This window comes from Zosterops lateralis, assembly GCF_965231275.1.
Source record: "Zosterops lateralis genome assembly, chromosome: 6".
Taxonomy (NCBI): Eukaryota; Metazoa; Chordata; class Aves; order Passeriformes; family Zosteropidae; genus Zosterops; species Zosterops lateralis.
In genome coordinates this window covers 52,126,789-52,149,779 of record NC_139761.1, presented here as the reverse complement: position 1 = coordinate 52,149,779, position 22,991 = coordinate 52,126,789, and the positions used below count along the sequence as shown (strand labels likewise).

The following is a 22,991-nucleotide window of genomic DNA, read 5'->3' as shown; positions in this document are numbered from 1 at the left end:
TTTGCTGTTCTCCCTGCCCTTTTTAACCACGTGGGGCTCCTGCCACCCTGCACACCTTTTCCACCCATCAGAACCATCACTTTGACACCACATTCAGCATCTGCCACAAAAAGTCTAGGTAAGAACACCCTCTACTCCCTCCTGTGTCACTCAAAAACTAATTCTTGGTGACCACAGGAGAAGGTGGCAACCTCATTTCAGACTTGTTTCTGCACTCCCAGATCCTCCACCTGACACTTCCCACAGGAGCCTTTGTGTTACAGACAGAACTGCACAAACACAAAGCCCTGATTTTTTTTATGACACTGCACCAGCCCACCAGCAGCACACTGGCAGCTTCTTCAGTCATTTCATTCAGCCCAGCACCTGTGGACCAGGAGAGGTTTTGCACTGGCCTGCAGGACAACACATCTACAACACATCTGCAGGCACCCTCAGGTGAGTGCAGGGGGAACACAAGGTGTAGGAGGCAGCATGGCAGGAAAACGGGATTCCTATAAAAAGCAAGGAATAAAAAAAAAAAAAAAAAAAAAGCTTCTCTGCAACCTGCTCCAGTTCATCCTGCAATGCTGAAACACAAATACCGGCTTTCACTGACACCCCCTGTGACAGAAAAGCCCAGGACCTGCACTGCAGACTGTTTCAGCTGGAGTTCACAGCCAGGTCTGGCGTCTGGCCCGAATCCACTTGTGGCCGAGCCCGGCTCTATCGCACAGCCCGATCAACCCCAGGAGAAGAAAAGGAGAAGAGGAACAGGCTGCTGCCAGGTCCGGACCCTCATTACATAATGCTAAAAGCACAGCCCGTGAGCGCCCGGCCAGGCCTGGGGACAGCACCCACGGCACGGGCAGGGTCGCTCCTGGAGCTGGTCCCAAAAAAGGCACAAACCCCAAACCCGGCTCACTGCGGCGGCCCCAGCACAAGGAGCCACAGTCTCGGATGTCAACAGGTGTTGCCTTCTTATCCAAAATATTTATTTAGCCCGATTCCTGCTATTATTCCCAGGCCAAGACGGTCCCATAAAGCGGGGCCAAGCCGGGACTGGATTCAGCGAGCTGCCTGAGAGCTCTTTTAGGAGCACAAACACTACTTCAGGGTGCAAGCTAAGGAAAGAATGGCACAGTTGGAGCCTCTTGACTAATTCTCCTGTTTATATCCAAATAAGAGGGCACTGTGGAACCTCTCTCTCCCCTTGGCAAGCTGTGAATTTCACTTGGAGGCAGCCAGCCCCTATAGATGGGACCTTGTGGCTACCCCACAAAAGGTTTTGGCCAGAAAGGGTAGCAGGGGACATGCGGTTGAAAGCGGACCAGAAGCACAACAAGGGTTTGTGCGCTGACATCTCGGGGAGGACGGAGCGCCTGCCTGGGCGGAATGAGAATCAGCCTGTCCGGGCTCCAGGCCGGGTCGGGGCTCCAGGCCGGGTCCGGGCCAGCCTCCCCCGGGACGGAGCCGGGCCCGCAGGGACAGCTGTGCCCTGGGACGGGGGTGGGGGAAACGCGACTCACAGCGCCGGGAGAGCCCCGAGAGCGAGTGCCCGTGTGCCCCCCGGGGCGGCCGCCCCAGGCAGGTCCCGGCCCCCCGCACCCCACCGGGCCCGCCGCCCCCCGCTTGCCTTCAGCTGGGACTTGGAGACCTTCCCGCTGCGGTCGAGGTCGAGGGCGGTGAAGGCGTGCCAGATGGACTTGAGCAGCTCCTCCTTGAGCCCCACCATGGCCAGCCCGCTCCCGGCCCGTGCCCGCCGTCGCCGCTGTGCCCCGGCCTGCCCCGGCCCCGGGGGCGCGGCCCTGCCCGGCCCGGCCCCGCTGGCTCCGCCCCCGGCCCCGCCGGCCCCGCCCCTTCCAGGCTGGCCCCGCCCCTCTCCCGTTGGCCCCGCCCCTCTCCCGTTGGCCCCGCCCCCCAGCGCCTCAGGAGCTCCGGCCTGCAGCGCTTCCCCTCCCAGCTCAGGTCTGCCTTTAATTCTTATTAGCAAATGCACGCTGTTAAATGGACAACTGCAAGATTTTTGTCCCTTTCAGTTTATTTCTGATGGCTCGCTGTAACGCGCGTGGATAAATTAAGGTTTGTCGTTTTACTGTTCTTCAGCACGGTTAAAACGCTCTTCAGGGTTTTCACCAGGGTTTTCACTAAAACAGTCTTCTCATTGTGATGTGCTGCTGGATAGATAAAATAAGCACTACTTATAATGTACATACATTATAAGTATGTACATTATTAGTATGTACAATACACATACTACTGGTAATGAAAGCTGTCATGAACGTACCAGTGAGCCTGATACTTTCCTATCTTTCCAAATAATTCCCCCCTAGAAAATGGTGGGTTTTTGAAGAACAGGAATAGAGTTGAGTCTGTGAATGGAATTTATGAAAGTCCCAGCAGGACATACCTCAGCTTTCCTCTTGGAATGTTTCTGCCCCAAAAACAGCTGGGAAGGAAGGCTGCACACAGCTGGAGAGAGAGCAGTGCAACCCCAGAGCAGGGGAGAGCTAAAAACCCTCCTTCTCCACCACCCCCAGAGCAGAAGCCAGACAAAACGTGATCCAGAGAAAGGATTGTAATGTTGGAAGTTTCTCTGAGAGTTGCTGTGTGTTCAGGGTAGGGTTTTTGTGTTAAGTTCTCTTTAGTGCTGTGGGTTGGGAATGAGCACCGGTGAGGGCAGCAGCTGTGCAAGGACTTCAACTGAGAGTATTAAAACAAAATAAATTTATGCATCATTTCTTCTGCAGGTTGTAGGAAAAGCAAATTATTATTTATGATGAATGTGCTGTGATCTCAATGGTCTTTTTTTTTTCTATGTAGGGAGTCCCTATTTTTTTGGCTAAGTGATGTGTTAGTTGGTCTTCTTAGCCAAAAATACCTCTTCAGACCAGCTTTGGGGAGAGAAAGTGTGGGATGGCCTTTTTGTACATCTTGATGGATGTCTTGGGCATTTCAGTCTGAACAGCAAAAACCATAAATCATGTCAGCAACACAGCCAGGATCCAAACCCTAAATCCACTCAATCCTACGGTGGAATAGGAGCCACGCACTGAGAGCATCTCCATGAGCTTATTTTGCAGAAAAGGACAGTGAGGAAAAAAAAGTGAGGGATGATAGTCTTAGAAGGTACAAAACTCTCTAACACTTATTGACTGACAGAGGCTGAGAAATAAGACTCCTCATGCACCATTTCCTGCAATTGATAGGAAAGCTCACACTTTTTTTCTGTTACCCACACACGTTGCTTCAAACACTGTGACTGTCAATCACAGAACACAGCCCACAATCACTTGAAGGTTTTATTTTCATGGATTTCACACAGAACCATTAAGATCCCAAGCTCAAGACACATAATAAACAGCAGGGGAGAAAAAAAAAATAGGTTTTTCCCAGTTTTAGTCTTCAGTCAATTGCATCATCAGAACAAAAATAACACTCCAAGTGAAATAGTTCTGGCAGGTACAGTTTGACAACTGTTTTGTACCACGTGGTGCTGGTTTATTGTGATTCCAGTAAGAAAGGCACTCAGATTCTAAAGTGTCACTTAAAATGCCATTTATTGCAGCCAACATTATAATGGAGAGAAGAGTGTAGATAACCTTACATTCCTTCAGGAACCCTGGGCTGTCCAGCATCTACCAGGTGCAGCACGTCACACAGATCCTGCCCATGGAAAATTTACACCATTTTGGTCATTCAAGCTATTACAGGGTTTTGGTACAAGGAAAAAACTCTATCCATTGTTTCTATGGCCAAACATAAAGGAATGTTCACCCCAGAGGCCACTGCTGCCATTTTCAGATAAAGTGCAGGACATGCAGGGGTTGTCATCACAGGCACCATGTAGGAGCTGCCCAAAAAAGTCCTTTGGGACAATCAGCCAGGGGAGTTTGTCCCCTGTGGGGCTGAAGGCCAGGCAGACACTCAGCTCAGCTCAGTACAGGCTGGGAAGTCACAGGCCTGGCTTGCATGGAGCACTGATCCTCCAAGGGCAGGGGCTTCTGGCCAGGAGCAGGGCACATGAGCAGACAGCAAAGTCCACTGCAGGAAGTAATTCTAATTCTCATTGGTGGTAAATCATAAGATTGGTTGTCTGTGTGTGATAGAGTCTAGAATCATCCACAGATTTCTGGTGATTTTTTTTTTCTTCAGAGATATCTTTTGGATAGCACAGTCAGTTGTGAAACACAAGCTGCCTTATTCACTGAGCATACCCTAACTGCCTTTCTCCCCTCCTTTCTCCTAGCCTTCTGATCCATAATTTATTCAGTACTTTGGAATCCTCAAATAATTACATATGCTCTTTCCTCAAGATGGATACTCTGAACTATATGATTAACATAAAAAAAAAAAAAAATTAAATTTCCTAATGAATCTGATTTGCTAACATTATAGTTGTTACTATTACCAGAAACATCTGCCATCTTAAAATACATTAGTATTTCTCCAGCTAGAACACAGCTATTCCACTTAAGAAGGAAATATACAGCTTTTATATATGCAGATAAGTTGGTAGCTGAGCACCCACAAGGTCACCAGTAAACACAGAACACCCTTATTTAAAGTGCATTAAAATACAGTCGGATTCTGTGAAAAGTCATTGGAGAAAAGCAATTGATGTAGCTCACACATGAATCTTCTACTGGCAGGGACTTAATCTCTGCTTTGAATAGAGTTTAGTGATTTTTTGGCAGTTTGGATTTTTGGTAAAAACAATAAGAGTGGAAAAACAAAGCCAAAACAAAATCCCCCACAAATTGTAGAAAACAACAAAACCCCAACACACCCACACATATAAAAACCAACCAACAACAACAAAACAACCAACCTAACCAAACAAAACAAACAAAACCCACAAAAAACTTCCACAAAATAACTCCACTAAAACCCTGTGTGTTGCCTTTCATTTTCATTCTTTTTGCTGGCTTCTGTTATTCCTGATTTAAATGACATGCTAAAGTCCTTTGCCAGAACGGGATTTGTTTTCCACTCAGAATATAAATAGTCCCATTCAGGTCACTAGGTTAGCAGCCCATGTTTAAATGTTTCATTAAAATGAGTGGTTTATACAGGTCTCAGCTGCATAAACCTGGTACATGATTTTATATAGCCATATTCATATTTAAATCCTCATTGTTTTTATAGGATTGAACTAACTGAGCAAAAGCAGTTAAAGTGAAGTTCATATGCAGACAGAGTTGCTGTGGAAGGAAACCTTTGTTTTTTGGGTTACCCAAAATAGCTTTAACAAAGTTACAGGACTAACTGCATCCACACCCAAAGTGTGAGTTATTTTTAGAAACCCTTCTATTTTGATATGCTAGTCTGGATCTTTGCTTATCAAAGACTTTGCATTCTGAGCCTTTGAAGATAAGATTGACATGTAATCCCTTAAACATTAATTAACAGCAATCACACTTCACCAAGGAACCCTTGATGGCACTAGATAAACTCTAAACTGCTCTCGTGATACAAAAGCAAGATCTGATGCAACTTCACATACTTCTGCTTTTCCTGAAAGCTGTCTGAGAGCTCAGCAGCTTCATTTAAAATCTGTGCTTATTCTAATTTTGTTTCCTCACCACAGTTAAAAACATGACTGAGGGGAGGGAAAACTGGCTCGGTCTCACAGAGTGACTCACAATTTCAGGAAGGAGCTTTAGTTAGACCCTGCTGAGCTCAGCCTTGAGGGGTCAATCACTTTTCTCTTGGTCCTCTTTGCAGCAGCTTAATTACTCCTTGTTAGCCGAATAATAAAGTATTTGTCAGGGAAGTTCTAACCAGAGGAAAGATTACGCACTTGAACCGTTACTAATTTTGTTTTATGCCACTGAGTCAGTTAAACTGACATCAAGGAAAGAATTCCAGCACTTCAGTTTTCTGCTCATTGTTAGCCCAGGGAAAATCTTCCCAACCTTGGCTAGACCAGTCATTTTCATTCTCCACAGGAAAACTACATAGAAGCAAACAGAAATTGAAGACCATTAAGCCAACTTTGCAGCAAACTGTGTTTCCAATATCTGCCGCTTCACAGCAATGTTTCAGGAGAAAATAAAAGTGAAGCAAATACTAGTGTTTATTATCAATGTGTTAGTTTCTGAATAGACTACTCCTGCCATAAAACATCTCAAGGAAACACCGGGGGAGAGTGTAAAAAGCAGTAATTATATTTGACATAATAGCATGATTCAATCCTCAAGCCATCTGAGGAATTTGTCATTTCTGTTATTTTAAAATACTTCAGTAGTTTTAGGTGAAACAGGAAGCAGCATTGGATGCTGAATCAGAATGGCAGTTTGTTCTCTCCTTAAAAAACAAAAAAAAAAGGTGAATTTTCCATTCACTTGGAAGACTTTCAGAACAATCTTTAAAGGGATTTTAGAGCAAGGCGCACCTATTTCACTATAGTTTTCTACTGTTTACACACATATGGACAATACATGCATTTTTATTTAAACTTCAGAAAACAAACATAATGCAGGGGTAAAACATCAGGTTACCTTTCAGTTCCTCCCTGGTAACACACATCTTACTCTATACTTGTCACTGATAAGGTATTTCTCACCGAGTTACAGGATTCTCCACAGAGAACAAAATACCACAGACACCTTACATGCAGAGAGGAAGAGGAAATTCAGTCCTATGTGTGCTGCAGATACCATCTTTTGGGATGGAAGCTGGAAAGAGAAAGAGCCAATGGAAAAAAAAAACATTTAAGCAGGGTTAATGTAGAAGACAGACAGTCAGAATGATGAAATCTTTAAGGTTGGAAAAGACCTCCAGTATCATTGAGCCCCCCTGGTAACCCAGCACTGCCACATTCACCACTAAACCATTTCCCTCAGTGCCACATCCACATGTTTTTTGACTTCTAGGGATGCTGGCTTCACCACTTCCATAGACAGCTTGTCCAATGCCTAACAACCTTTTCAGTGAAGAAATTTTTTCTGATGTCCCATCTAAACCTCTCCTGGAGCAGCTTGAGGCCATTTCCTCTTGTCCTATTGCTGTTATCTGCGAGAAGAGACTGATCCCCACCTGGCTACAGCCTCCTTCTGGGCAGTTGCAGAGAGCAAAAAGGTCTCCCCTGAGCCTCTTTTTCTCCAGGCTAAAGAGCCCCAGCTCCTTCAGCTGCTCCTCACAGGACTGGACACGGCCCTGGAGATGGGGCCTCACCAGTGCCCAGTGCAGGGGGACAATCACTGCCCTGGCTCTGCTGGCCACACCATTTATGACACAAGCCAGGATGCCCTTGGCCACCTGGGCCCACTCTGGCTCATGTTCAGCCACTGTTGACCAGCACCCCCAAATCCTGCTCCCTCGAGCAGCTTCCCAGCCACCCTGCCCACAGCCTGGAGAGCTGCCCAGGGGTGTTGTGACCTGTCACTTCACCTTCTTGAACCTTATACAATGGCCTTGGCCCATCAATCCAGCCTTGACTCAATGTCTACAAGATCATAAAGAGTTTAAAATCCCAAGTGCTAAGGCAATGGATCAAATATATGGGGAGATTCTGCCCTGAACATCTCAACATCTAAGTAGATGAGAGTGAAAAGAGGCAAGAACTGCAGAGGCAGAAACATCACCTAAGGTTGGTGAGGTTACTAAAGGTTGGGAATAGCAGGTGATTCTCCTGCTCCCCTATTCCTGTGAAACACCTTGCCTAAAATACTTTCATTAGTGGTTCCTTCTGCTGTTTGTAAATCGATTGATGAACAAATTTTCTCCATCAAGATGCAGGCTGAACATACAGAGTCTTCCTGTGCATGAATTCATCAACAGCAGGCAGGTTTTTTGTCCATTAGCCCACTTTTCTGGCAGCAACCTGAGGGATACACAGAAGTTCATTAATCAGAGCCAGGCCACTTAGTCTGCTTTCATCTTGAGTCAAACAGAAATCAGTTTAGACCAGCATGATAATTCAGATGTCATGCTAAATGCTTATATTGTGTATTATAAGGGAGTCAAATGAATGGCAAAATATATATATATATCTTTAAAACCATTGCTTCAGCTTTGTCAAGACTTTCCAGAATCACAAGTTCATTTTCAGGCGTGCACAACCTCAGATCTCTGAGCAACATGTTAAACAATAATAAATTTCTTCCTGTTTAATTAGGCACAGCAATATTCTCTCCTCGGGGCACCTCCCTTTCCCCTAACCCAATCCCATTATACTTCGGGAAGATAGAATCTTAATCCAATTCCAGCTGTCGGACAGCAGCGGGACCTCTGTTTCCTGAGTGCTGTCCTGCCCAGTTTCCTCCTGCTCTCTCTGCGCCGCGTTTCTGGAGCTGAGAACCTTGGGTCGGCTCGGCAGCGCTCCCTCGGGGGGTTCCAGACTTCCCTGGAGGGAGAGCGGGCTCAGCAGGGCACAGCCCAGATTTGGCCGGGTCCTCAAGCCCAGTTACAGCAGGGGTATTTGTAGGCAGCCCACACAGAGGTTTATTAAACAGATTCACACACCAAACCACATATAGACACATGGTGAGGGTGCCTTTTCCAAGCCGACACAACCAAAGGGGGCACTGGGGATGAACAAATGAAAGGAGGCTTACCTGAGCTCCTGCTGGCAAGAATGCTCAATCGCTGCTGCAGAACAAGATAATGCCTTCTAACAAACAGGGTCCAGTGTCATACCAGCGCACAAAACACTTCAAAGACAAAAATTCGGTGCACAGTTAACAATTCTGTCCAGCAGGTGTTGCTGGAGACTACAAAACACGTTCAGGCAAGGTCCAGCTAGCCGGCTTTTGGGGGGGTGTCAAACACATGGTGCCCCCCTGCCCCAGATCAGCAGGGACTGGGTGCCTGAGTACACTTTTATTCATTAAACTTCTCAATATAAAGTAATAAATATAAAGTTATAAAGTAATGCAAGCTGTGATATTGAAATCCTACTTGGGAATATACAAGCAGTGCTTAACTCCATTTCTAAGTGGAGGTAAAATTTGTCTGTGACTTCCAAAATAAACCAACTTGACAGTAAGATTTCAGGTTCCACATTTTAGTAATTCAGATCCATTCCAGCTAATGGGGCAACATGATACTTGGAAACTGAAAAATGAACCCAACAAAAACTATAAAACACCCTAGACAACTGCTGTGTGGGGATACCTTACCAAAAACAAACAAAAATTACCTCCAATTGTATTTTGACAGTAATGGCAGAACCAGAATTTCAAGCAGTATTTGAACACCAGATGTGATTCAATATTTTTTAAAGTATACTTATGATTCAATTCAATGGTTTAGCCTGCAAACCCATCAGTATTTCTACAGTACTGGACAGTGGAAAGGTTTAAATTGCAAGATGAATTATCCAAAGAGTGAATCAGTCCTAGATACTTGAAATTAGTTTTTCAGTGTTAAATGATGTCATGTCTTTACAGGAAACTGAGTCTGTAGGAGCTTTAGTCCATCACACCACCCACTTTTTGGTCAGAAGATGCAGAAAGATTGAGCAAGAACAAGCAGGCAGTGTTGTCTACTAATGCATCATTAGAAGACGGAAAAGACAAAGGAGCAGACAAATGTCTAGAGGAGGTGAGGGTATGAAATACCTGCTTTCAAGTATTTTTACTTGAGTTCTTGAGTTTCACTTTGAGTTCTTCATTAAGTCATATAGTCTGATCAAAAAAAGTTAAGCTTCGGAAATTTAAGTGAGATGAATTAAGGAGAAATACAGTTAAACATTAAATGTAGCTATTTTGAAGAACACGTTTGCCCCCCAATTCTAAAATGTTTGCTTCTTAAATTTAGATAAAGCTTTCCTCTTCAAGTGCTGAAGCTCATCCTGTTACACCATCCTTGCCTGAATCTCAACTAATATCCAACTCTATATTTTTGTGAGAAGTGAGAAGCATCTTCTTCCACCTGCAAAGGCAACTTGCTCAACTACAGACAAGTTTGGCCCAAGTCTTGTTTTTGCAATAATTTGTAAGCGACTAAAATTACTGTAAGATTGTTCCAATTAAAAAAAGAAACCCCCTTCAATGTCAGTAAAAATAGATACCACTTCTTACTCAGTAAACATCTGAATCATGAATCACTGGATGCTGGGAATATTCATGGGAAGCATTAACACACACTTCCCAAATTCTCTGCTCCTTCCCACTGGCCATGGCTGCAGCCAGGATTCACTGCCTCACCATCTGCATCAGAAAGGCTCATGAAAAAGATAAAATTTCATTATTCTTACTGCTCCCATACACTACTTTAGAACCCTGAAATGCCTTTTAAAATACTGTCCTTGGCACACAGGAAAAAGTTAAAACATCTAAAGTCACTCCAGTCCTGTGGTTTAAGCAGGGTATCCCTTCAATGGCACACAAAACGTGTGACCAGCACTAGAATAGACCCACAGAATTTTTTAGACTGGAAAATACCCTTAAGATCATGGAATCCAGCTAACCCAGTTAACCCAGCACTGCACAGTCCACCACTCAACCATGTCCGTAAGTGCCACATCCACACAGCTTTTAAATTACCCCAGGGATGGTGACACCACCACTTCCCCGGGCATCCTGTTCCAAGGCTTGACAACTGTTTCAGTGAAGAAACAGTTCCTAATAGCCCATCTAAACTTCCCCTGGCACAACTTGAAGCTGCTCCTCTTGTTACTTGGGAAAAGAAGCCGACCCCACCTGGCTTTATATAATGTCTTTTTAGGCAGTTGTAGAGAGTGATAAAGTCTCTCCTGATCCTCTTTTTCTCCAGGCTGAACACCCCCAGCTCCCTCAGCTGCTCCTCACAGGACTTGTGCTCCAGACCCTTCCCCAGCTCCTTTGCCCTTCTCTGGGCTCTCTCCAGCCCCTCAATGTTGCAGTGAGGGGCCCAGAGCTGGGCACAGCACTCGAGGTGTGGCCTCACCAGTGCCCAGCACAGGGACAGTCCCTGCCCTGCTCCTGCCAGACTCTATTGCTGATCCAGGCCAGGATGCCACTGGCCACCCTTGGCCAGGCTCATCTTCAGCCTGGTTGCAGCACCCCCAGATCCTTTTCCACTGGGCAGTTTTCCAGCCTGCAGCACTGCCTGGGGCTGTTGTGACCCAGGGTAAGGATCTGGCACTCAGCCTTGTTGAACCTCATGCAGTTGTGTCCTCAGCCCATTGATCCAGCCTATCCAGATCCCTCTGCAGAGCCTTCCTGCCCTCAACAGATCATCACTCCTGCACAGCTTGGTGTCATCTGCAAACTGAGGGAGCCTTTGGTCCTCTCACCCAGATCATTGATAGAGACATTAAATAGGACTGAGCCCTACACTGAGGAAAACCAGTGGTGACTGGCCTCCAGCAGGGTACAGCTCCATCCACCATCTCCCTGGGCCCAGCAATCCAGGCAATTCCTTACCCAGCCAGGAGCACAGCTCTCCAAGCCCCCAGCACAGCTTGTGTGCACAGCAATGCCTCTACTGATGCTACAGGCCTCTGAAAATGGGTGGAGCACAGAACTGCAATAGGTATAACAATTTTTTTACACTGCAGATAGAAAGGTTCAAGTTCACTGATCACTCCCCAGTTGGTATTTCTGACTGTTTAGAAGTATGCTGAAAGGTCTTGCTTAATGTAGATGAACATTAAAACACTGCCACACAACCATGTATTTTAAATTCTCTCACAAACAAGATAGCCCTATCTTAAAAAGTAAAAACCTAATGGTATTCCAGTGTATCATTTTTTTTTCTGATAACTGCATATTCAGTTATCAATAAAATATCAGTATTCATATACCTTAAACCAATACTCTGAATTTACTGTCATATTACTACAACTGAGAACTCTTGTTATTTTCTGCCAATTGTAAAGCTGAATTTTATGAGTCCATAGATGCAGACACAGCTTCTCTGAGTCACTTGTGGCTCTAATACAAGATAAAAACTTCCACAATAGACTCATCTATTCAGCCTTTATTTACTATGTCTCTCTTCTTCACACGTGCCTCCATGCCAGAGAACATGCCATTATTGTGTTCCTGAAATATTCCAACTCCTCCCACTGTTTTCTTCCCAACTTCTAAATCAGCAGCTCTCCTCCCTTTCTCATCAGTTCCTGTGTTTTTCCCTCACCTCAGACCCAGCTATTTCTTCACATAGTTTCTGTTCCTCCACCATCAGTCATGGGTTCCACTTCTTCCAGGTATTTAATCTTTCCCAATGCAATACCATTCCTGAGGCTGCAGAGACAGACTGCTATGGACACTAACACATGGACTAGGATCCTTCTCTCTTAACTATCAGCAAGTGTCTTATTTAGTCCCACTCTCATAAGAGGGAATCACAAGCACCAGGCATGAGTGGGAAGCAGATCTCATCAGGACTTGCCATAGTATATTCCCAACTCAGTATTTTACCTCTGTAACTACAAAGTTAAATAAGTGTTACACAATATTAAACAAACAGAACTTTTAACTTTAATATTCAAATTCAACACTAGTAAGAACAAATAGAGCACAAAAGGGAAACATTTTTTGAAGTAAAATGAATGAAGTGACAAGCCAGTAATCACAACAGTTCTTCTGTCAGCCTAGGCTCAATTACAGCACCGGTTCCATGGCCACATTCTGTTCCACATATTTAAACTTCAAACTGAATAGTTAAGCTGTCTGTTGGCATCCCAGACTGCAGGTTCTGTATAGTACACTATAAGCATGATCAAACTTATGTACATAAACAATGAAAAACAACCTGAACGAACTAAACAACTATTTACAGGTATTCAACATAAAAAAACAAACGAACAATAGCCTCAAGAATGGGCAACTGAAGAAAATATGAACATTCAGAGAACCTTATTAGAAAGAACAACAAAACATTAATAGCAAAGACATTAACAATTGCAAGACAGAGTCCAAATATTAAATTGGTGCATTTTTTCACAATGCACTAGCTTTGAGAGAAAAATGCTGCCTTCAGTAAAATGCAGCTTACATTTTTTTTTCACTTAATTGCTTTAAGAAGCCTATTAACACAATAATGATTGTTTTAATGCTACAGTTTACAGCAAGGACATTGAACTAAAAATAGCAGCAGTTCCACATGGCACTTAATTCCACAGGTTCCTAAGCTGTGGTTTATGCAATGCCTACAAAGTGCTCCCAGTTGAATACACAAATAAAATTCACAAGTCTACCTGACATCAGGTACATTGACTGTAGGTGGCCTTAAAGCCTGTCTTTCAGAAGTTATTCCCCCTCTGCTCCAAAAAAAAAAAAAAAAAAAAAAAAATTAACTATCAAAGTAAGGCCCCCTCCCTCCTTCTTAAAAGATTAGGGATATTGCTTCTTATTACAACGCTGTAACACTACAAAGCAGCACACCACTATAGTGGTTAACCCTGGGACAACGTAACATCTAACAGTGTAACCGAAAGGCTTATGGAATAACATCCAGGATCCTCTACAGACAGGAGAGTAACCGAGTCCATTAACTCAAATGGTTAATAGCAGATCAGCCAGAGAGTACAAGTAAAAACCCAGAAATAATATCTGTAAAACTGGTGACACTGATCAGAGGACAAGATCAGTACCACGGGTCTGGCAGAGAAGCCGTGACATCTCTGCACTCCTCTGGATCCGTGGTTAGTATATGGTGAGGCTCAGGGAGCGGTTCATCTTCTTCCCAATGAGGCGGGACGTGCGGTTCTGCGTCGTGGATCTCGTGGTCATCCTGTCGGTGAACAGCGCGCGCTCCTCGGCCGCGGCCTTGGCCATCTGCGCCTTCTTCAGCTCCCTGAAACACAGAGACACTGTCACACCCACAGCACCCGCCAGGACACGGGCTTGTCACAGCCAGAGAGAGCAAACCAACTACAGCGGGACACAGCTCACGACTTTAGGTCAATTTTGGGTCATACTGAGAGTGTTATGATTCACATCCACCTGTTTCCAACCAGAGGGCAGAGGTGGGATGCTCATCACTTGTCTAGATGTTCTTTCCTTTGAAAAGCAAGGGAAGGAAATTAAAAATTCACACAAGTAGGATTCTGAAACCCAGCCTGTTACTAGCAGCTCAACACTTCAATTACCAGGACACAGCAGGGTGCTTTTACTTCCTAGCACAAGCCACATGTTGAGTCAGAGTTCATGACTGAGGCTTGCCCAAAGGGAGCATATTCAGCCACACCTGATCTTCTGTGGGAGTCTCAGACATTTACATGAATGCAGGTGTGGGTAACTGGCAACAGACAACTCAGGAAGCATCCCTTCCCTTTTGCATACCCACATCAAAAGCTGAGCACCGCCTCCATGGTTTTTGCCTAACAAAAATGGGAGCCTTCGAGGCAGAGTCACTCGAGGCAGCACAGGCCATTGCTCCTGTGCAACATTCTGCCAACTGTTCTGTTTCAGAGAGTTACCAATACCCAGGCTGAGGATGAAGTTAAATCAGACTCAGGATAAAACTATAAAACAGTCCAACTAAAAAGCACAGCTATCTTTATAAAGGTTTCCCCCATAGACTGCTTTTCTCCTTTCTTCAAATACTGACATATGGCTAAGCCTCGGCCTTCCCCATACTCTCTTCCTTCCACTACCTCAAACTATCCATTAAAGAACTTTCTCTACCATAAGAGCTAGTATTTGTAATCTCACTTCACATCTAGCTACCAAGCAAAATCAAATTTTACAAGCTTGCTGCATATTGGTGTAGGTGTATTCAGTTTTAAGCTACATGTTTTAGTTTAATAAGCAATTCCCATTCTTGCAAGCCAAAGTATTATTTATTAACACCCGTGCCCCATCTAATCACCCCCACATTATCACTGTGCCAGTTCACTAAAAGAGAAGGCAACCAATTTCAGTCCTCTTCCTTGTGAACATCAGTCACAAATACACACACGTGTGCTTGCCCAACCACCACACCATTACCAGGAAATTAAGTTTCACAATATCCTTCCACTCTTCCCTAGAAGTCTTGAGTTCTTGCCTAGAAATCTTGAATTCTTCCTTCCTCTGAAGAGGACAACACAGTAGAAAAGCTGAGTTGTCTTAAAAGGATTCTTTTCACTTAAGATGACTTACACACAAAAGTGGTATTTTAAAAGGTTCAAATGCATTATGAAATTTAAGAAGAACCAAACCCAAAACAAAGAAAACCCTCTCCCCCTAAACTACTAGAAGTATGTTATGGAGCACTATGCCACACAACATTAAAAACTACTGTGGCTAAGTGTTCTTTTTAAATCATTATTGGGTTTACAAGGATGTATCCTTGTTGCCAGGCCAGAAGTCTTCACAACTAGTTTTGCCAATTTTCTCTTTCAAGTGATGCAAAAATTTGTTATCTTCATACAAGCAACCAGCTCACCTCAGCAAATCTGCCATTTAGCACCTGCACAAACTGTCTGATTATTCTTTTAATGCAATTCATAATACTATAAAGATAACCAGCTAATCTAGTACATCTGGCTGTGGTCAGACTAGCAATGGCAAGATAAGCAGGTAACAATGGAGTGAACCTGAATGTGGAATTAACATCTTCATTCATGACATACCAAAACACTCAAAAATCGGTGTTCTACATTCCCTCATAAAAGCTTGCCTAATTATGCATAACACATGCAAAGATAACTGTAGTGAAAGAGTCAGATGGCTTCTAATTAATTTACTAACTCTTTCCCTGAAGCTTAAGCAGAAATCAGACTTTCCTAAAGGGAATCTCTTCTTCCAAGCTTTAATTCAGAGTGAGTGTTTGAGCAAGGGGTAGGACAAGATGATCTCCAGATATAAATGATTCTCTACTGACCCGATAACATTGCTGTGTACAGGTCAAATTAGTCCAATAACATTCCTGATGTGCCATTTAAATCCAAAACAGGTAATTTAAGTCATTTTTCCAACACTTCAATGTACAAATGACCTAGGAAAACACAGGCTGAAATCATACAGATGTAAGCCAGGCCATACCTATCACAAAAACGTGCACTGCCCTGAAACATTTGTTTAAAAACCATAATGTTTTGTATGCCTTGAATACTAATAGTGCTATTGAGATTCCCTTAGTGTGTTCAAGCAGTTCTTTCTGTGGAGAAATTTCCTTTTAAAGTTCCATGACCCACTTTGTACTCTCAGGTACACACACGCATACAGATTTGTGGATCTCACCCACAAACAAGGACACTCCTGTTTTATCATCACTTCACTCTCAGGTGAGAATCTGTCAGAAGCAAAGCCCTGCTGAAGGACCCCAAGGACCTACTTACTTCTGCAAGAGTGAGTTCTTGAATTTCTCAGCATTCAGCTCAATCCGGAGCTGCTCCGCGCTCTTTTTCGCGGCAGAGAGAAGCACTGAGTGCTTCACTAGTGCCACTGCTGAAGGCCTTTTCTCAGGATCAGGATTAATCATAACCTTGGGAAAAAAAGAAAACAAGGCATCATTGTTAAGGCCAGCAAGACAATAAATTACACTTATCAGCGGGTCAATAGGACAGGAGCTCTTACTTTTAGTAAGTCTAGTAATTCTTGAGAAAGCACTTGTGGTAGTCTGGGCAGTTTTCCTTGCCGAATTTCGTGCCACTGGTCCCCATTAGTTGGAAGTGGTTCAGCCCCAGCAGCACAGACAACAGTCAGAGCGAGAGCAAAAATATCTGCTTTTGGCAAGTGAGTGTAGTTCTTGAAAAAGAAAAAACAAAATTCAGCATTTTTTCCTAAAGGAAACAGCATGCAGGCCTAACATCACTGTTTCCCACAAACAGAACAGTTACCTCTTGTAGGACTTCATTTGCAAGGAAACGGCTGTCACCTTCTTCCACCTGAGGACTCGAGACTCGAGTTACATGGCCCAGGTCACCTGCAAGGAGAAGAGAAAGTTACTTTACAGAACACAACAAGATGATGCAAGTTCTTTGGCACACAAGTGTGCTGTTTCTCACCTATTTTGAATATGACTCTATCAGATGACCAGTCATCATCATCGCCCTCCTCTAGAGTTATACTTGGGACTGAGGTTCTAGATATGAAAATGTTACCTGAAAAAGAGCAGAATTGTTAAAAGGAACATTCCTGTACAATTTCTACTTGACCTAGTTTCACTACAGTTTACTTTAGCCATGCAGAAGTTTTATTTGTATATATGCCCTGTTCAAAGAGTGAGAAACTATAACTGGCTGTGGCCCCTCTGCTGGGAAGGCAGCCAAGTGTTATGCAAGTAGTCAATTACACAAAAAGGACCAAAGATAAACTCAACAGTTTAGGTCTGCTGGCCAATTTTATAACTGACATCTTTGTGCTCCTATTCAGAACTTCAGGGAAGAATTTACAGTTAGTAAGGTGTGGCTAACTGTTCATTTTTCTACAGCAGATTAAATGAACTGAGCAAATTGTCAATAGAGAGTAAAGCAGTTACAAACTTACTAGGTTTGATATCCATGTGTACCAGGGACATTGAATGAATGTACTTTAAACCTCGAGCCACCTGAAGCAGCAAGTCCTTCAGTTCTGGTTCAGTAAAGTAACGCATATTCCTGTAATTCTCACTTATGGCATCTGCTAAACTGCCACCTGAAACAACATCAAAACAACCGAGTTATTTTTTTATATCAAACAGCTGACAAAGTAATGACAACTAGCTCCCAAAATTAAATGAATATATCACAAAGAACTCACTGGCAACATACAGTAAGTGTAAAATAAAGTGCTGTATCCTCTTTTTAGCCATGTAACAATATAATAAAATTCTTTCCTCTTGTAGTTGTCACACAAACTAACCGGATATCAACAGAAGGGAAAGAGCTCTCTCTCTTTCAAATCTCTGTCAGAGCATCAATAAGAGCAAAACGTTTCAGAAATCAGGTGTAATTTTGCTTCATCCATCTGATATGCCTTTTCCAGAAAGGAATATCAGCCAATTGAGAGAAAGACAGCATGAGCTAGGAGTAGGGCAATCAATTCCTAACCAGTGTTAAGTGCTTGTGGATACCTGTATGTCTTCTTTACTTACCATTGCAATATTCATTCTGTATAAGCATGTGATCATCTTCTGCCCATGCAGAGTAGTACCTCACTACATGAGAATGCTGTCCCAGAACTGCGTGTGCATAGACCTCTCTTAAAGCATTCTGCCTGTTAGTCACAAAAAACAACAGTACATATGAGTATTGTGAGGTGAAATTAATATAATATCTTATTAAGAGTATTTCTAATTAAAATCTTCCTATTCAATTCTGTGGCAGTCTAAGCTGGATTTGTATTTATGTCCAAACAGCTAAAATAATTTACATTATATTAAAAGACTTAATATATGGAACATAAAAAAATCAGAGTTTAACGTGGGAGCCACACTTTTATTACATACTTGCCAACCAGGAACAACAGCAAACTTTGAGATGCATGACTGAAGTTTTAGGGAAAAAATAAAAGTGCTCATAAGTCAGTGTTGACTGAACTCAACATTCCCTAAACTGTAACTCTAGTATGCAATTTTGTGCAACTCAGACTTGCGGAGTTTTATATTATAACTACCTGAACACACTATTGCGTGTTCAAATACTTATAATTCAAACTATTTGAACAACTATTCCCCACACTACTGAAGTGAGGGGGAAAGTCCTCAATCAATCACAGACTCATTCACAAATGCCAAAAATACCCCCAACCTGACTAAACTCCTCTGTGTGTCACTCAAGCTGACAAGGACGAAGACTCAATTGGGACTTAGTGCCTTTCTTTTATCTCTCAAAGAATCACCTTTGCAAGGAAGTGTTATTATCACTTTGAGAACAATCTGTTTCCATATAGAACACTGGAGCAAACATCTGGCAGGAGAGAGGCCAATCAGCCTTTTCTCCCCAGTACTGCAGAGTGCCTGGGGTGTGGATGGGGAAGAAAAAAAATAAAGTGGCCTCAAAGTTATATCTATTTTACATTTAATTCACATTTGTTTTATACTTTCCTCTTAAATGCTGTCTCAAGACACCAACACAGAGAGCCACGTAAAGGAGAAACACCAAGAGAAGACTTTTAAGTTTTAAGAGCAGGAAGTACTCACTCGTCCACTGAGCCAGCCAAGGGTTTCTTGGATCGTTTGATTGCATAGATGCAGCCATCCAGCCTCTTCACACACTTAAACACCGAGCCAAATTCACCGGATCCAATCTTCTCCAGCTCATGGAACTCGGTTGCATACCGGGACTTCATGTTACTTTCTGTTATTGTTATCCTCTGCAAAGATTTCCAAGGAAAATATTTAGAATCTGCAGATCCACAAACTGCTAAAATTAGTATCAAGGTTTAAAGATTAAGTACCTTAGCAGGTCTCATGGTTTCCTCTTCAGGCTCTCCATCACTTGGTTCCATGTCCTCTCCACAAGAGCTGAAATCACAACAGAAATAACATGGTTTAAGTAAACTTAAAACTGAAGCCCAGAAGCTGTTGTTCTGAGATCTAATTCTCCTCTTCTATCTAATTTTAGTTAACTAATTGAACACTAGACATCTGTAAACACAAACCCATAAAACTGCCATGCTAATATCTTTGTCATTTCTTTCTTCATGTTTCACACTCGTATTTAATGTATTTTTCCCTCCTCAATAAAAGAATGTGCATGGCCCATTCCATGAGGGGAAAAGGACCAGGACACAGCCTATAGGCTCTATCCCCTCTGTAAAGCACTCAGAAGATCTGGTGCTAAAAGATTATTTCACGATATCATGTGTCTTGAAGCACATACTTTAAGAGCTGTATTATACATTGCTAGCAATCTGCAAACAAAAACACTTTCTTGGAAGCAATTTGTAATAAAATTTTTGCAGCAAAAAGTATTTCTAAATACAAGTTTAACAAAGGAAGCTACAAGTCACTCACTCATTCCAGTGTATCCTCTTCCTTCTCCGACATTTGCCTTCAGAGTTGTGAAGGAACATGGAATCGGGAGTGAAGGGATTGATGTTCACATGAGGAGTTTGTCTAAAATCTTCTTCTTGCTTCTCTGATTTCCCAACATTCATGAACAGCGAGCCCCCTCGCAGTTTGACTGAGCTGGAGCCTAAGCCTTGTGCTTTAGAAAGCAAACTCTGTATTTAAAACAAACAAACAAACAAACAAACAAACAAACACAAAACATTAATAGCCATTTATAGCCCCTAGACTTATTAAACAATCAGGTAGGTCATGCCTGAAGCCATCATTACAGTATTGTCTAATTAAAGTTACCATCAGTTGTTTAAATACTGCATTTCCATCAAAAGAAATCTAAGAAAATATTATGCTTTGTACTGTACACAGAAACAAGCAAACAAGTATTTAAATTATTTTTAAAAGATAGGAAATATGATGATGAGAGTTATCTTTTTCTGTCTTTAATCATTTCATCATGTAAACTTCTTGGACAAATATTTGTTAATTAAATAAACACAGATGAAAATCGAGGAGAATCCTGTACTGTATCACCATGATTTTCACATGTGAGATGTGGAACCTAGATCAGAACCTAGATCAGACATGAAATAATATTTAGTTTCTACAAATTTAGGTGACAATCTCAAAAAATCAGCAAATGCAACGTTTAATATTGATACACTGGTACATTTTCCTGAACCTACAAAGAATGGATCAAGAATTGACAGCACGGCTGCACTATCAGTTAAATATCCAAAACTGATCATCTGGGTGGTTATTTGCCAGACCAAACATTCTCCAGGCTCATGATGAAACCTCTCCCAGTTAAACTGAAAAGTCTGCACCTGAGTCTCCTTCATCCTGGTGAGGATGCTGATGACTGGATCCCAAGCAGGAGCATCACCTTATCCTAACAACAAAATAAAGGTTTGACAGGACTTAAAGCCCAAACCACCGTAGGGAAGGACACTCAGTACACGGGAATCTCAACTGCAATCCTCAAATCCGCACTAGATGAAGACCTGTGGATGCATTTCTGTACTTCCACTGATACCTGATACCAACTGATTCTTCCAAAGATAACCTAAGTAGAATCTGGGCACCTAATTTAAGAATCCCACTCAACTGCTGTGTTAAGAACATGTATTTAAGTATCTCATTCCACAAAACTTTTACATCTCTGAAGCAGCTGCTCCTGACAAAGTGCAAAATCATCATCAATTTTACCTTTTACAAACTTGTACCACTGATTTTTACCAGTGAAACCCCACTGGAGATGGAAGCTGTAAAAAACCAATTAAGAAGGATGCCTTCCTCGCACCTTAAGTCAGTTGTTTTCCATCTATAGCCTATAGACCCCTGGGAGATTATCCCCGGGGATTATCCCAGGATTACTTCTAAAGGGCTATATGAAAAGTAATGAAGAAAGGAAGCCAATTACCACTAGATTTAAATTCACTATACAGGATTTTACACAGCGTCGAGTTCAAAAGTTGAAATGCCTTCCAAAAGTCTATTATTGACAGAGCTAAGAGCTACCCCATCTCTCCCTCTAAACTTTGGACTCGATCAGCTTAAAGAGCATCGACTGCTCAGACAGCCTTTCACAGGAGTGATGCGGGAGAGCAGACACCGAACCAGCGCGGGCACACGGCACGACAGCAGCACTCCAACAGGAGAGATCAGAGAATCCACCAGGATGGAGAAGCCCTCTGAGGTCACCGAGCCCGGCCCATGGCCCAGCCCCGCCGTGTCACCCCGAGCATGGAATGCCAGCTCCAGCCTTTCCTTAAACACCGCCAGGGCCGGTGACTTCACCAGCCCCCAGGGCACTCCATTCCCATGTCTAATCGCCCTTCCTGTAAAGAAACTCCTCCTAGCACGGCCAGCTCACCGAGAGGCACGCGGGATCACACCCTCAATCGAGCTTTAACTCTCGGGCTACGCCCCTGCCAACGCCCACTCGGGCACTTCAGGGCTTTAAACACTCTACGCTCGCCCTTTGCACATACACTTTCCACAAAACCCCGCCGGACTCGGAACGCTTTTGAGTTTACACACGACCAGTTCACAACCGATCGGCGTGCCCGGTGTCCCGTGGGGAGGCGGCGCCGCCCCAGCCCAGCCCATCCCGGCCGGAGCCCCCAGCGCGGCGCGGCGCGGGGCGAGCGGCGGCCCCGCCGTTACATAACGGGCCGGCCCCGGGCCCCGGGCTCACCTTGGGCGTGTGCGGCGTGTCGAAGAGGCGCAGCTTGCGCAGGGTCTTGTGCGGCGGCGTGCCCGGGTAGTCGGGCAGCGGCGAGCCCGGCTCCTGGCCCCGCGCCCCCCGGAACGCGCCGGCCGCGGGGTGCGGCGGGGAGCGCTCGCAGCAGCGCCGGCCCTTGTGCGGGGCCAGCGGCGAGGGCGAGTCGAGCAGGAAATAGGCGCCGGGCGACTTGACCGGCGAGGAGCCGAAGCCCTCCTCCTCCCACGAGTCCCCCTCGTCCGGCAGCGGCGCCGCCGCCGGCTCCATCTCCTCCTCCTCCTCCTCCAGCAGGGGCGGGTCGCTCCGCGCCGGGGTGCGCGCGGCCGAGAGCGGCGAGTCCGCCTCCTGGAACGCCGAGTCCTCGCCGGTGCTGTTGGCGCTGCTGCTGCCGCAGCCTTCCTCCTCCTCCTCTTCCTCCTCCTCCTCGCAGTCGCTGTGGCCGCTCAGGAACAGCAACTTCTGCCGGATGGGGGCCGCCGCCCGCCGGGCCGAGACGCGCCGCGGCGGCGCCGCCCGCTGCAGGCTGAGGAAGCTCATGGCGGCCGCTCCGCTCCGCTCGGCTCCGCTGCGCTCCGGCCGCTCCCGCCGCGCTGCCCGCGCTCCGCCCGCGTGCGCCGCCGGTTCCGCTCGCGCCGCCCGGGAACGGCCCCGCCGCGCGCCGTTCGGACTCCGCGGCTTTCCCGCGACCGTTGGTCACGTGCCGCGCACGCCGGCCAATCGCGCCCGCCCACCGGGTTTGAAAACACGGCGCGCGGGGGCGGGGCGGCCCGCGGGCGCGTCACGGGCCGCTTTGGCGCGAGCGGGGGGGCGGGCCCGGCCCAGGCCCCGCCCCGAGGCGGCCGCGCGGACGTGTCCGCCCGTGAGGCGCGCGCCCACCGCCATCTTAGCCCCGGGGCGGCCCCGCCCGGGCTGAGGGAACCGCCCGGAGACGCGG

General features: G+C 44.9%; 2 protein-coding genes across 2 annotated transcripts in view; both read right to left on the bottom strand.

The window, feature by feature from the left end:
- SWAP70 (switching B cell complex subunit SWAP70) overlaps nucleotides 1-1,752 on the bottom strand; it is a 34,466-nt gene extending 32,714 nt beyond the window's left edge. The window contains exon 1 of the mRNA XM_083864169.1: nucleotides 1,616-1,752. Within this exon, the coding sequence (XP_083720295.1) occupies nucleotides 1,616-1,714 (99 nt within the window). The 5' untranslated portion in view covers nucleotides 1,715-1,752. The remainder of the gene's footprint in view (nucleotides 1-1,615) is intronic.
- Nucleotides 1,753-12,369: 10,617 nt separating this feature from the next.
- WEE1 (WEE1 G2 checkpoint kinase) lies at nucleotides 12,370-22,594 on the bottom strand (the record flags this gene model as incomplete). Its single annotated transcript, XM_083862885.1, has 11 exons — nucleotides 12,370-13,710; nucleotides 16,181-16,326; nucleotides 16,419-16,589; nucleotides 16,682-16,767; nucleotides 16,850-16,945; nucleotides 17,331-17,477; nucleotides 17,917-18,038; nucleotides 18,964-19,136; nucleotides 19,221-19,287; nucleotides 19,780-19,988; nucleotides 22,031-22,594. 11 exons carry the CDS (start codon nucleotides 22,592-22,594, stop codon nucleotides 13,560-13,562), a joined length of 1,932 nt encoding a protein of 643 aa, XP_083719011.1. The 3' UTR covers nucleotides 12,370-13,559.
- Between the last annotated feature and the right edge of the window lie 397 nt (nucleotides 22,595-22,991).